The sequence below is a fragment of the Myxocyprinus asiaticus genome, chromosome 21 (assembly GCF_019703515.2).
Source record: "Myxocyprinus asiaticus isolate MX2 ecotype Aquarium Trade chromosome 21, UBuf_Myxa_2, whole genome shotgun sequence".
NCBI classification, from domain to species: Eukaryota; Metazoa; Chordata; class Actinopteri; order Cypriniformes; family Catostomidae; genus Myxocyprinus; species Myxocyprinus asiaticus.
The window spans coordinates 24,300,636-24,314,585 of NC_059364.1; the positions used below are offsets into that span (position 1 = coordinate 24,300,636).

A 13,950-nucleotide genomic window follows, 5' to 3' on the forward strand; every position below is an offset into this window, starting at 1 on the left:
GAGTACAAAGAGGGTACGCAGGAGCTGGCAGTGATGTTCACACCAACGCTAGCCCGAGTGAATGGTCAAAACAGCGCCAACCCGCATCTCAGAATAGCATTCTGAGATGATATTCTCACCACAATTGTACATAACGGTTATCCGAGTTGCCGTAGACTTTGTCAGTTCAAACCAGTCTGGCCATTCTCGGTTGACCTCTTTCATCAACAAGGCATTTCCGTCCATAGAACTGCCCCTCACTGGATGTTTTTTGTTTTTGGCACCATTCCGAGTAAATTCTAGAGACTGCTGCGTGTGAAAATCCCGGGAGATCAGCAGTTACAGAAATAAGCATACCACCGCCACATCTGGCACCAACAATCATGCCACGGTCCAAATCACTGAGATCAAATTTTTTACCCATTCTGATGGTTGATATGAATATTAACTGAAGCTCATGACCTGTATCTGCATGATTTTGTGCACTACACTACTGCCACATGATTGGCTGATAGATCAATTAATCAATGTTAAATAGCACATTTAAAAACAACCGAGGTTGACCAAAGTGCTGCACAATATATAAAAAGACAACAATCAAGACATGTAATAGCAATAAACAGTAAACTTACAAAGATAAAAAGAAAAAGGTCAAGGAATGTTAAAAGCCAAGGAAAATAGATACATTTTAACTTTAGTTAGCCGAGATAGTTGATGCAGTTCTAATATGTGCTGGAAGACTGTTCCATAGCTTAGGTCCAACAACAGCAAAGGCACGATCACCACTATTCTTAAGTTTAGACCTGGGAACACAAAGCAATTCAGATTCACCAGATCTAAGAGATCTCGACGGAGTGTACAGGTGCAGCAAGTCGAATAAGTATTGTTGCGCCTGGTTATGGAGAGATTTTAATTAATCAATTCTAAATTTAACAGGAAGCCAGTGCAATGAAATCAAGACAGGTGTGATGTGCTCAAATTTGCGTTTCCCCTTAAAGAGCCTAGCCGTAGTGTTTTGAACAAGCTGGAGGCGTGAAATAGATGAATGAGGGGCACCAATGTAAAGCGAGTTACAGAAATCCAGGCGAGAAATAACAAAAGCATGGATCACTGTTTCAAACTTGCTTAATGACAAGAATGGCTTAACCATAGTTAACAAACGAAGATGATAAAAACATGATTTTACCACAGTCCTTATCTGCTTATCAAATTTAAGGTTGCTGTCAAACAGAACACCCAAGTTCCTAGCGCACACGGTTCTATAAGGTGAGAGATTCTAGGTCAAAATCACATACACTGTTGTCCAGATAATCAAATGGATGATTATTGTGCCAGATGGGCTGGTTTGAGTATTTCTGTAACTGCTGATCTCCTGGGATTTTCACACACAACATTCTCTAGAATTTACTCAGAATGGTGCCAAAAACAAAAAACATTGTCAGTGTCAGTTCTGCGGATGGTAACACCTTATTGATGAGAGAGGTCAACGGAGAATGGCCAGACTGTCTACGGTAACTCAGATAACCGCTCTGTACAACTGTGGTAAGAATAATAGCATCTCAGAATGCTATTCTGAGATGCGAATTGGCGCTGTTTTGGTGGCAGGAGGGGGAGCTACACAATATTAGGCAGGTGGTTTTAATGTTGTGGCTGATCGGTGTATATACACTGATGAGCCAAAACATTATGACTACCTGCCTAATATGCTGTTGGTCCTCTGCATGCCACCAAAACAACGCCTGAAGGTGTCCTGTGGTATCTGGTACCAAGACATTAGCAGCAGATCCTTCAAGTCCTGTAAGCTGTGAGGTGGAGCCGCCATGGATCGGACTTGTTTGTCCAGCACATCCCACAGATGCTCAGTTGGATTGAGATCCAGGGAATTTGGAGGCCAGTGCAACACCTTGAACTATTCATCATGTTCCTCAAACCATTCCTGAACAATGTGTGCAATGTTGCAAGGCGCATTATCCTGCTGAAAGAGGCCACTGCCATCAGAGAACACCATTGCCATGAAGGGGTGTACCTGGTCTGCAATGATGTTTAGGTAGGTGGCATGTGTAAAACTGAGGTCCACATGAATAGCCGGACCCTGGGTTTCCCAGCAGATCATTGCCCAGAGCATCACACTCCCTCCACCGACTTGTCGTCTTCCCACAGTGCATCCTGGTGCCATCACTTCCCCAGGTACACGGCCGTCCATGTGATGTAAAAGAAAACGGGACTCATCGGACCAGGCAACCTTCTTCCACTGTTCCAAGGTCCAGTTCCGATGCCTGCGTGCCCATTGTAGGTACTTTCGATGGTGGACAGGGGTCATCATGAACACTCATCATGACCAGTCTGTGGCTACGCAGCCCCATATGCAGCAGGGTGCAATGAACTGTGTTTTGTGACACATTCCTCCTTTTTTTTATCCCCTTTTCTCCCAATTTGGAATGCCCAATTCCCCCTACTTAGTAGGTCCCAGTGGTGGTGTGGTTACTTACCTCAATTCGGGTGGCGGAGGACAAGTCCCAGTTGCCTCCGCTTCTGAGACAGTCAATCTGCGCATCTTATCACGTGGCTCATTGAGCACCGCGAAGACTCCGCATGTGGAGGCTCATGCTACTCTCCGTGATCCACGCACAACTTACCACGCGCCCCATTGAGAGCAAGAACCACTAATTGTGACCACGAGGAGGTTACCCCATGTGACTCTAGCCTCCCTAGCAACCGGGCCAACATGGTTGCTTAGGAGACCTGGCTGGAGTCACTCAGCACACCCTGGATTCGAACTTGCGACTCCAGGGGTGGTAGTCAGCGTCAATACTCACTGAGCTACCCAGGCCCCTTGTCGACACATTCCTCCCTTAACAATCATTAAACTTTTCTGTGACTTGTGCCACAGTAGAACTTCTATTGGTTCAGACGAGATAGCCTTCATTGCCCTTGTGAATCGATGTGCCTTGGGCGCCCAACACCCTATTGCCGGACTGTGGTTTGTCCCTCCTCTGACCAGTGTCAGTAGGTACTCACCACTGCTGACCGGGAGCACTCCACAAGCCTTTCTGTTTCAGAGATGCTCTGATCCAGTCATCTGGCCATAACAATTTGGCCCTTGTCAAAGTTGCTCAGGTCTTTACTCCTGCCCATTTCACCTGCATTCAACACGCTGACTACGAGAACTGATTGATCGCTTACCATCTAACCTACCCAGACCTTGACATGTGGCCTAGTTAGGAGATGATTAACGTTATTTGCTTCACCTATGAGTGGTCATAATGTTTTGGCTCACCTGTATATATATATATATATATATATATATATATATATATATATATATATATATATATATATATATATATATATATATATAGATAGATAGATAGATAGATAGATAGATAGATAGATAGATAGATAGATAGATCCACTCAACGAATCTAGAGAAAAATGTATTTGCCCAAAAAGGACAAATTGTACTACCATTATTGACATATTATGTTGGTTCTCTGTTTTTAGGAGTATGATTATTTATACCGACAGGTCATAAGTATTACTAATATAAGCTGGAACCAGTCTCCTCACAGTACAAGGCTTGCTGTCTGATTTGTTTGGATGGCAATTACAATCGGCGTTCATCAAAGGTTATAATAACATTTGTCAGTGTGTATTTTTTAAAGAGTTCCAATGTTATTTCTTAGGTTCTACTAAATTTTAGGCATGGCTGTTATTGTCATAATACTCAGCTGGCATCATATTTGAGGTTGACTTGCTCAGTGAGAATTGCTCAGCATTGACATGTTTTAAAATTTGTTTGGTTTTAAATGCAACAAGTTGACCTTTGGAATCAAATAGTTTTTGTTTAATTTAAATGATCGTTTTTTTAATCGAGATTAAGAGTGCTCATTGACTTAATGTTGAAAGTACAGCAGCCAATTTTAAGAATACTTTGTTATTTCCCTGCAGTGATGGAGCCATCATAAAACATACTGATATTTTATAGCCACTAAGAGATCTTATTTCCATAAACTCCCTTATTGTAAGTCTTTCATATTGTCCATTTTTAACATTTGGAGACCATACACAGAAACTTTTTCACTTATTATTTATAAATCATGAAGACAGGGTAAACACCACGTTGGAAGGGTCTGATTTTCTAGCACAGTTCATGCTGTTAAAGTAAGCACTTTCCTAGCTCCAATATTTGCTTCCATGGCAGTCATCATCACAACAACCAGAATTAAAACAGCTATTTTTCTCCCCAAACGGCTGAGTTCCCACTGGGTGTTTATGCTCAGGGGCTCAGCAACAATGTTTGAATGAGCCCTCATTTAGCATGTGACAAAAGAGAACAAACACATATTTTTATCACCACAGAAATGAAAAAAGTAGAAGAAGAAAAGGCAGTCCATTAAAGAATTTACTCATGTTCACTGCTTAAATATGCCAGTAGTGTAAGCAGAGCTCAAAGTGCAGACCTTGTCTAACCCTTCTTTTTGATCCTCCTAGCTGTACAGTCTCATGACATTAGAGGAAGTCCTTTCAATTGTAGATTTGGAGGAGATGGAAGGGTAGGGGAGCAACGAAGCATAACAGACTGCATACAATATATGCACACCATAAGGAAATTACATGCATTCTCCAATAGTAGGCTGAGCCACATTGTAGGCCAAATGTCCCCATGGTAAAGTGGTTTCTAATGCGAAGCTCTTGAGAAGGAAATGCAGAATTACTCCGTTACAGAATAGTAATGTGAGATTTGGTGACATGCTTAAGGCTTCTGGTGTTATCTTTTTGACAGCACAAGACTGTTCACTGCATTCTAATGTAAAACCATTACATTTTAAGTGATAGATATATGTGAATTTGAGAAGGCATATGGGTGGGTAAATGAGAATTATCATATTTGGGTGAATTATCACTTTAAGACTCAAATCCAGCTTTCTTTTTTAAGCAGGTCTTCAAAGGCAATAGTGTTTTTAATAAAGTTTATTAAAATAGTGGCATGAGGTAAACTCTACACTTTATACTATAAGTGGATAATTTAGTCCATTGGCATTCCTACTATAATGACATTTGCAAACTTTTAAAAATGTCACCCTCTGTCATCAAATTCATTATTTCACATGTTTGTAGCATTTAGGTATATTTGGCATGTTGAAAAGTCTTTCAAACATCAAGTTCTAATCTCTGCATTTTTTAAAGTCATTACCTACTGTCACTGATGGACAGTACAACAATACAACAGGGACAGCTGTCCTGAAGCAGTCTGGGGTTAAGTGCCTTGCTTGAAGATAGAATCTTTGGGTAACCAGCCTAAATCTTCAACTGCAGCTCGTACATACATCAAGATTTTGTCTACAGTGCTTGTCACCATATGAAAAATAGGTCATTCAAGTGATTCCTTGGAAGTGCAGCAGTGTTTCTAAATGAGCTTCTTCCTTTATTCAAAACATTCGATTGCAGTAAAACATTTTTGATTTCAGGTCAAACTTCAATGAGATCTTTAAAAACCAAAGTTTTGAGTTCTTTCAACTTTGGCTTACATTATTTATGACAGTAAACGTATGCATTTTTTCATATAAACTATCAGTACGCATTTTTCTGCAGACTTTAAAAGAAACCCAGAAGACACATTTTTGATGAATAATTAAATGTCACTATCAAAATGACTGTCTGAATTCAGTCATCAGACAACTATTGCAGAGAGTTTAGCTCATCCTGAAATGTCCAAAGGTCTCTTTCAAACCTCCACAAGATTCCAGCTGACATCAAACATCAGCATTCTAATGGGAAAATAATATTTTACTGCACCTTTAACCGCAGCATCCACTCTGTATAACTTGAACTGAGCAATGGTCATGTACAGTACTGAAATGTAGATTTAGTACATCTGATGAAAGATGACCTTTGCACATATGAAACAAATTAAGGCATACTGGAAAATCATGTTATGTTGTCATATCACAGAATGGTTTGATGACAAACAAAGGTAGTTAAAGGAATGTTCCGTGTTCAGTACAAGTTAAGCTGAATCAACAGCATTTGTGGCATAATATTTGTTATGACCCGTGGCTCAAAGGTCGCAACAAAAGAGGGACACACCAGATTTCACAAAGTAGCTCAAGGATTTATTAACAAAATATGAAATCTTTAAATAACAAAAAAGGTGACGTATTAGTATATTCAGTAGTGCAGAGCAGAATGCATGGATGAAAATGTAATGTACTGCAGGGTTATGATGGATGCACAAAACGCTAACAATAAAATCAAAGTAATTTAACAATTTCAATTTGCAATTGTCATTTATCATAATATTTTGAGAATAAAGTAAAAATTACGAGAAGAAAGTCGTAATATTTTGAGAATAAATCGAAAGGAAAGTAACATCAAAGTGATGTGGTGGACAACAGCAAAGTGGAGCGTCTTTACATACAACATCATTAACAAGGGAGATAACTTGGCTATACAACCGAGCTGAATTTGTGGGAAGTTTTTGCAAGCTCTCTGTTTATGAATGAGGTGTGCATTAGTACAGGAGTTTTCAACATGTGGGCGCCTGTTAAGGGAGGCGCGAGATAAACCCACACTCAAGTGAAGCGAAAAATAATTGGAACGGCTGTGAATTATACAAGTCCATATCAAGATGTGGTAACATCCCCTCAGTTACAGTATTGTTTAGAGAGGAAAACCCAACGCCGATTGGGACTCTGTGCTGATGCGCTAAAAGACCAAATATTTCTTTATTGCTAAATCCTAAACTAAAGTAGGCCTATGATTTAACTACATCCTCCACATCCATCTCTTGCATTAACGAAGCTGCTGGCTCAGCGTCCGTTCTATCGTTGTGATAATGACGCTCTGTTTAGCCTAATATTTAGATTTTTTTCTCTAATATTTCTACTTTATTCACACAATGCTATGACTTTATTCAAATAATTTCTACTTTATTCTCAAAATATTACTACTATAATCTCAAAATGCTACAACTTTATTCTAATCATTTTTACTTTATTCTCATATGAAATAATGAAATATCATAAGGCTACAACTTTATTTTCAAACTATTACGACTTTAATCTCTTAATGCTACACCTTTATTCTAGTAATTTTTACTTTATTTGCAAAATATTACGACTTTATTATCGAAATAAAATTTGTTTGCATTTTATTTAACGTGGCAATAAAACACCATCGTGGGATCACCGAGTAAAATTAAAAATAACTGTAATTTTTATAAACGCATCTCGAAACACCTGGGTTGGGTTTCAAGACTGTTATTAAACATGATTCCAGGTTGTTTTTAACATAGCAAAGTTTCAACGCTTGACAAACGGTAAGACATTGTTTTTTTTTTCCCCTTTTGCTCTGGTGTGCAGACTTAGTACATTAATTAGATAAGTTCAATGTCATTTGATTTTAAACCATTTAAAAATCAAGGTACCCCAAAGAGGCTATTTAAACGCAGCAGCTGAACTCCACGCACATGACATGGAAATGTGAACCAGCACGGGCAGAGCACATATACAGGTAGTGACAGTTTGATCATTTCTGTTTGACTTTATTGTGAGATTTTATCATTTTAAGACCCATGTATTGTGCTATTTAGGCTTATAGCTCAATGTGCTTTTATTTTGAGTTGCGTATGAGGAAATTCCATTGGAATAAACATTCTTTTCTCCCACGTCCCGACTCCCGACTAAACCCGAATAACCGAACAAATTGATTGGCGCATACATTAAAATCTACTTGGTGTGTGGATTGTTAAAAACAGATGAAGATTAGAAATAAGGCTTATAGATTATATATTTAGAAATAAGGCATATATTATTGCATAATAAAACCTCAGTGCCTCTGATTTATATTTGAAGTCTGCCTTGTTGCTTTTGTACCCTGATGTAATAAACATTAAGCCTTACTTCTTTCTTTTTTTCATCACAAAAAAAAAAAAAAAAAACATTTGGGGCTATTAACAAAAGATCTGGGGATTCAGCCCTTTCAGCCAGGGTCTAGCTACGGCGCTGCCTCACTGTAACTGCAAAATTTTGTTTTTCTTTTCTTTCTTTTTTTTTTAAATGAAGGACAGATGAGTCAAAATAATTTTTGTGGAAATCAACATTATGCCACAGATATTGTCAATTCAGTTGAACATGTACTGTATTGAACCTGGAATATTTATTTAACCCTTAATACCTCTGGTCTTTAGTGACCCTGTTCCTCATCCATTTTTTTTTTTATCGGTTTTTACTATCAAAGGATATCTATTTCTTTGTTTATTACAAGAGAAATGAGTATTATATTCATACAAATAAACACTATATCATGTTGATTTTTCTGTGCAACAATGGTGAATTATCAGTATCCCATATGCGTGTACACATACATATTTTACATGTTATTTCTTACTCAAGGTGGCGCTGTTGTTTCAGTGATTGACTTGATTAACATTTTACATTGCTATTTGATGAAGAAACAACATGGAAGTAAACTATAGCAAGTGTAACACATGAACAGTATGATATGACTATTGTCATTTGGGTGTACTACTGAAATTATATAAGCTGTGCATCTATTTAGACTCAATAAGTGCCTGAGAAAATACTTGTGTATCTTATGTGTTATGTGTAGCTCAATATGTTTGACAGCCAGTTGCGTCGCATGAAATATCAGTGTGAAAGTAATGAATCCTGTTCTAGATTTGTACTAATTTGTTGCATTTTCTCTTTCATATATGAAAAATAAAATGTCAAAAAATAATGACATCAAAATATATTTTATTCTATTATTTTCTTGAAAATATATTGAAAATTTTATTCCATCTGGCCATTTTGTAGATCCATTTCTGATAGATACGTGCCATGTCTCTAAAGATCCGTAAATGTAAGAGTGTTTGGTGAAATTTCCATGCATTTAAATGTTAAACTAGCTTGTTGTCATTTCATTGGATATGTTTTTATTTGCATGGTCATTTTGATTACCTTCAAGGTAGATATCCGAGATATTTGCAAATGAGTAATTAACATGCAAAGTCATACTAAAGTTACAGTGTGCAATGGGGACAGTGGTTACATATCAGGTTACATAAATTTGTGCATTAGCTGAAAATAATCAGTGAGATGTGTGCAAAACTAGTAAATAATTTACAGATTTCTCATCATATGAGAGGCTTTCATCCTCAGATTCAAATAAACGCTGACTTTTGGGGGGTAACTAGATGTTTACGTCAGCATATGATCATAAAACATGCGCTCCTGCATGAGGATTAATGTCTTTCTGTAACATGAGAGTAAACCAAACAACGGTTCCTCTGTGCATCTTGAGGTACTAGCTAACGATGGATGTCCCCACCCCTCCTCCGTCTGTTCGGAGCGTGATTGGATTAAAGTCGGTTACCCTTTCCCCTCTAACCCGGTGATGCTGGCTGTTTCCTGCTTCTTCTTCTGTGCAACCGCTGCTGCTGGTGCGTTCTCTCGTTAGTAGAGCGCTATAGCCACAGCGAGACGCTGAAAGTGGACGTCCGTGTCTTTTCACGGCACAAATCCCAAGGCAGCCGCTGTTTTATCACACACAAAATCACAGAAATGCGCCGGAAATCTAGGATATTACTATGTTTCGCTGTGCTCTGGGTCCTAGGCATAGCATATTATTTCTACTCGGGGACAACGCTGAGTCGAAAGGTAGGTTCTTCTGTTCTTCTGTTTACTGGCTTGTTCATGTTGCAATATCTAAGTTTTTTTTTTTTTTGGGGGGGGGGGGGGGGGGCGAGAAATCGTTTGCGGGTAAAAACAATAATTACGGTGACACGAATATAGCCGAAGAGAGGACGACGAGAGAAGCCCTACCGTTTAACCAGCATTTTACCCAAAGTGAGGTGTGTGTTCAGCCGTGTATTTGGACAAAGATAGAGTTATCGGTCTGTGCCGACACTTTACTGTGATTTTAACGGGATGTACGCAGCTTTTGTGCTTCTTTCTAAAATACGCATTTACTCTGAAGTCATGTTTTAAAGCTTTGAAATATAATTTAGGAACGAGAGGGACGTTTCCTTGGCTTTAAAAATAACCCGTTTCGCCAGTTGAAACTACAGTTTAGCGACTCGCGAGTGTATAACTGAACTGTCCACATTCATTCATTTTTAAGCAATCCGTTATCAGATGTTCTGCACTGTTAAAGAATGATCCGGGTTTAAAACAAGTTAAGCTTAGTCGACAGCATTTGTGGCTTTATGTTGATTAGCACAAAAATAAATTCGACACCTCTCACGTCAATTTAAAAAACAAAACAAAATAAAACCAAAATTCGCGGTTACAGTGAGGCACTTCCAATGGAAGTGAATGGGGCAAGTCCATAAACTTTAAGATATACACTGTTTCAAAAGTATAGCCACAAGACGTAAACAGTATACGTTTTAACTTGTTTTTTTGTTAAAAAAAAAATCGCGTTACGGCGATTACCAGATTACAGGGTTTACCGTTACATTGTCATGACAACAAACTTGTAAAATTGAATATAACTTGACACAGATTGAAGTTAATAATTTATTATATGTCACTAAAATCATTTTAGCACGTATAATGTTTACGTCTTGTGGCTATACTTTTGAAACCGTGTGTATTTAAATTTTTATTGAATAAATCCATTCACTTCCATTGTAAGTGTCAAAATCATGTTAGCGTGCATTATTTTCGCATTTAGCTATACTTCTAAAACCGTGTGTATTTTAATGTTTATTGCCCCATTTACCTTCATTATAAGTGTCGAAATCATAATAAAACGTATATGTTTATGCCTGACAGCTATACTTTTAAATGGTGTCTTTAAGGAACTTGCCCAATTCACTTTCGTTATAAATGCCTAACAGTAACCGCTATTTTTGCTTTTTTCTAAATAAACGAGGGACGGGACTTAATTTTTTGTGGTAACCAACATTATGCAACAAATGCTGTCAATTGAGCTTAATTTAAATTGTTCCCAGATCTTTCCTCCCTCACTCATTCCTCTGCTGAATAAAGAGCCACTTTCCCCCCAGTTTTTCCATTCCATTTAAACTGGGATTATTCTAGGCTAGGGCAAGTAAATGCGGTTTTAGCTCATCAATTTACACCTAACCACTGCTTAAACAAGTTAACTCTGAATTGACAATGGAATAATGTTAAGATTCAATTGTCGAAAGCCCTGTGACATCGAACAAGGTGATTTTCCCTATAAAGCCTCTACCCATTTACCTTCAATATAAGTGCCGAAATCATGTTAAAACGTATATTGTTTATGCCTGACAGCTTTACTTTTAAACAGTGTCTTTTTTAAGGAACTTGCCCAATTCACTTTCATTATAAATGCTTAACAGTAACCACTATTTTTGCTTTTTTCTAAATAAACGAGGGATGGGACTTAATTTTTTTTGGGTCAAATTTTTTCGGTTTAAGTTCATATACCGTATTCAGTCAGACGAAGTAGCTTGAGGAATAACTTTCAGCAACATTCGTCTGTATCCGTATCGTCTGAAACAAAAGGAATATTACGTGTTTTGAACTTTTTATCTCTAGGAACTGTATTTCTGAATTCCATTAATCATCATTTGACGGTGTCTAAATATTGCACTGTCAGTTTTGAGAGCAGGGAGGTGCAGAGGTGGTGTACTATGCAACCACATGTTTTAGTAAGACACCATTTGTCTCTTGAGATGTTTGCAGAAATTCTTTCACTCTCATGCAAATGTTTAGCTCATGTACTTTTCGTTAAGTAACAGATTGTCTTGGGATTTTGGTCTGTTCATACTTTGTTTCCATAGCAAGCTGTCCATCAGCCACAGTCAGCCAACTCCTTTTCTATTGTGTGTGCATTTGATATTGTGATAAAGGCACAATGAGGTAAATGGACCGCTGCACATTTGAGAATTGCTCCCTTATGGCATTGTTAATGTTAGAGCTTCAAACTTTGACTTTGAGGAATTGGCTGACTTTGGTGAGTAGTCCTAGACTACCCATTTCTCCGCTGGCAGTTGGATTCTTGCTGCTTTTATCATTGAATCATTAAAACATATCAAGACTGCTGCTTGTGCATCTGTTGGTAAAGCAGTGTAATTAAACTTAAATTGAAAGTTTTGGTTAGTTTTATTCTTTATTATATTTAATTTAAAAATGAATTATATTATCAAAATATTTAATATAGATTTATTATATGTACCAGTGGCGAATTCTCAGGGCCAGCAAAGCCTTCTCTGCTGGCGTAACATGCCAAATAAATAAATATTTTTCATCCTTTCATACTCAATCTTTAAGTCAGAATTACAACTTGTAGGCTCATGCAGAAATTCTCAACTCCGAGATGCAGGGGCATGATGTCACACAAACATGTCGACACTCAGCGAGATATACAAAGTGATAAACATTCACTTTATTAAGTAATATCGATAAATGAGTACATTTCCACTTTACATGATATTAAAGCTTGTTTTAAAACAAAACATTATAATCTCTTTTGATAAACACAAATGCTAGCACTTCAGCATTGTTTATCAGTTGGGTTGCTAGGAGACATCTCTAATGAGAGTCAAACACCTGCTAAGCTAATGGGAGTGTTGCAGTTCCGAATATCAGGGAATGGAATACATTTATGGTCGGAGATATCAAGTAGGAATATCCCACATCCATCTTGAATGGAATGCAGCATAACCGTGTACCCTGACTAAACGAAATATATTGCAAGCAACATTTAAATCGCAAATTTTATTAGATTTTTTCCAGGTATTATAGATCTCCTTGGTAGATTCATATGAAAAATTATGATTTTTGAATGTCTGTTTGGGAGACGTTCATTTCACAAAACAGTCATGCTGCAGTTAAATTTAAGCATGCTTGAGCATTAAGTGTCGTTTCAAGTTCTGGCTTTCGTGCGTGGACGTGTTTTTAAAATGTCAGTTGCCATTATTAGTTAGCTGCGACATAATGTATGATGCCCAAAGGCATAGGGTGTCTTATTCATTGTGCAACTGTGTTTTCTTAATGGCATGAATCACACTGAAGGCCTAGAATTATATTGCACGGCCCGCCACTGATATGTACGTTACTTTCTTCTCATTTTGTTGGATGTTGGTAATATTAGTTGTGCTTTCACTTGTTGCCGCTGGGAGTGTAATAAGGGCGACACGCTTTCTCGTGAGGTAAACCAATGACAGTAGAATGGAGGAAGAGTGCAGGTTTCTGGACTCTACAGGTGCTACTGTTAATGCTGTTTGCTCAGCAATCATTAAATAAAGATGTTTGAATTATACCCCATCTTGCATTCCACGTTATTATTATGATACCTGTGCCTGGCGGAGACTGAGATGCTGCTACCACAGATGATAATAAAAACCGCTTCATGCAGGTTGCACCGGTTTATTGTAAATAACCAAACTCTGAGCACTTCTGTTACTCTAAGCATGAGATGAGTTGTGGAGCACATAACCGCTCTGAAAACACTGTAATAATGCTCTAACTTAATATAGACTGGACAACAGCGCAAATAAACAATTTATTTAATTAAATTGCAGCCCTCGCTCAATATCATATCGCAATTTCGATTTTATTTCGATTAATTGTGCAGCCCTACTGGCCAGCACTCCTTCAGTCGACTCAGGGCAATTTACACTGAATCCCTCTTTTTGTACACAACATTGATGCTGCTGTTTGTGCAGCTTGTGTTCCTTAACAGCTTTGGGAAGAAAGTATTTACAAAATGACGCAGTGCTTGGTTTATTGAAGAACTTAAATTTGTCTTTTTGCATTTTATTTCTGCAGCAACTGTGGTAGTTACACAATAGATTTTAAACGGATGTCAAAGATTGTCTCGGTGAGGAAATGAGTTCATGCATGCTTGGTAAGGGTAGATGACAGTCCCGGGACAATGGTAGGGTTTCATGGATGCTCATCACAGATTCTAGTACCTCAGTTATGCAAGGGTCAGGCTATGAATATTTTCCCAATCTGCGATGTGAGTATCAGATTG

At 37.9% G+C, this 13,950-nt stretch overlaps 2 protein-coding genes across 3 annotated transcripts in view; one reads left to right on the plus strand and one right to left on the minus strand.

Moving 5' to 3' along the window:
• The window catches only part of LOC127411817 (SERTA domain-containing protein 2-like), a 346,503-nt gene that overhangs the window by 263,471 nt on the left and 69,082 nt on the right, over nt 1-13,950 (minus strand). The window lies entirely within an intron of this gene.
• Nucleotides 9,417-13,950, plus strand: part of LOC127411810 (polypeptide N-acetylgalactosaminyltransferase 2-like) — a 144,820-nt gene continuing 140,286 nt past the window's right edge. For both annotated transcript variants that reach the window (XR_007892345.1, XM_051647608.1), the window contains exon 1: nt 9,417-9,638. Coding sequence is in view for 1 of the 2 variants with exons in the window: in XM_051647608.1 (XP_051503568.1) it covers nt 9,543-9,638 (96 nt within the window). In the remaining variant the exon portion in view is untranslated. The remainder of the gene's footprint in view (nt 9,639-13,950) is intronic.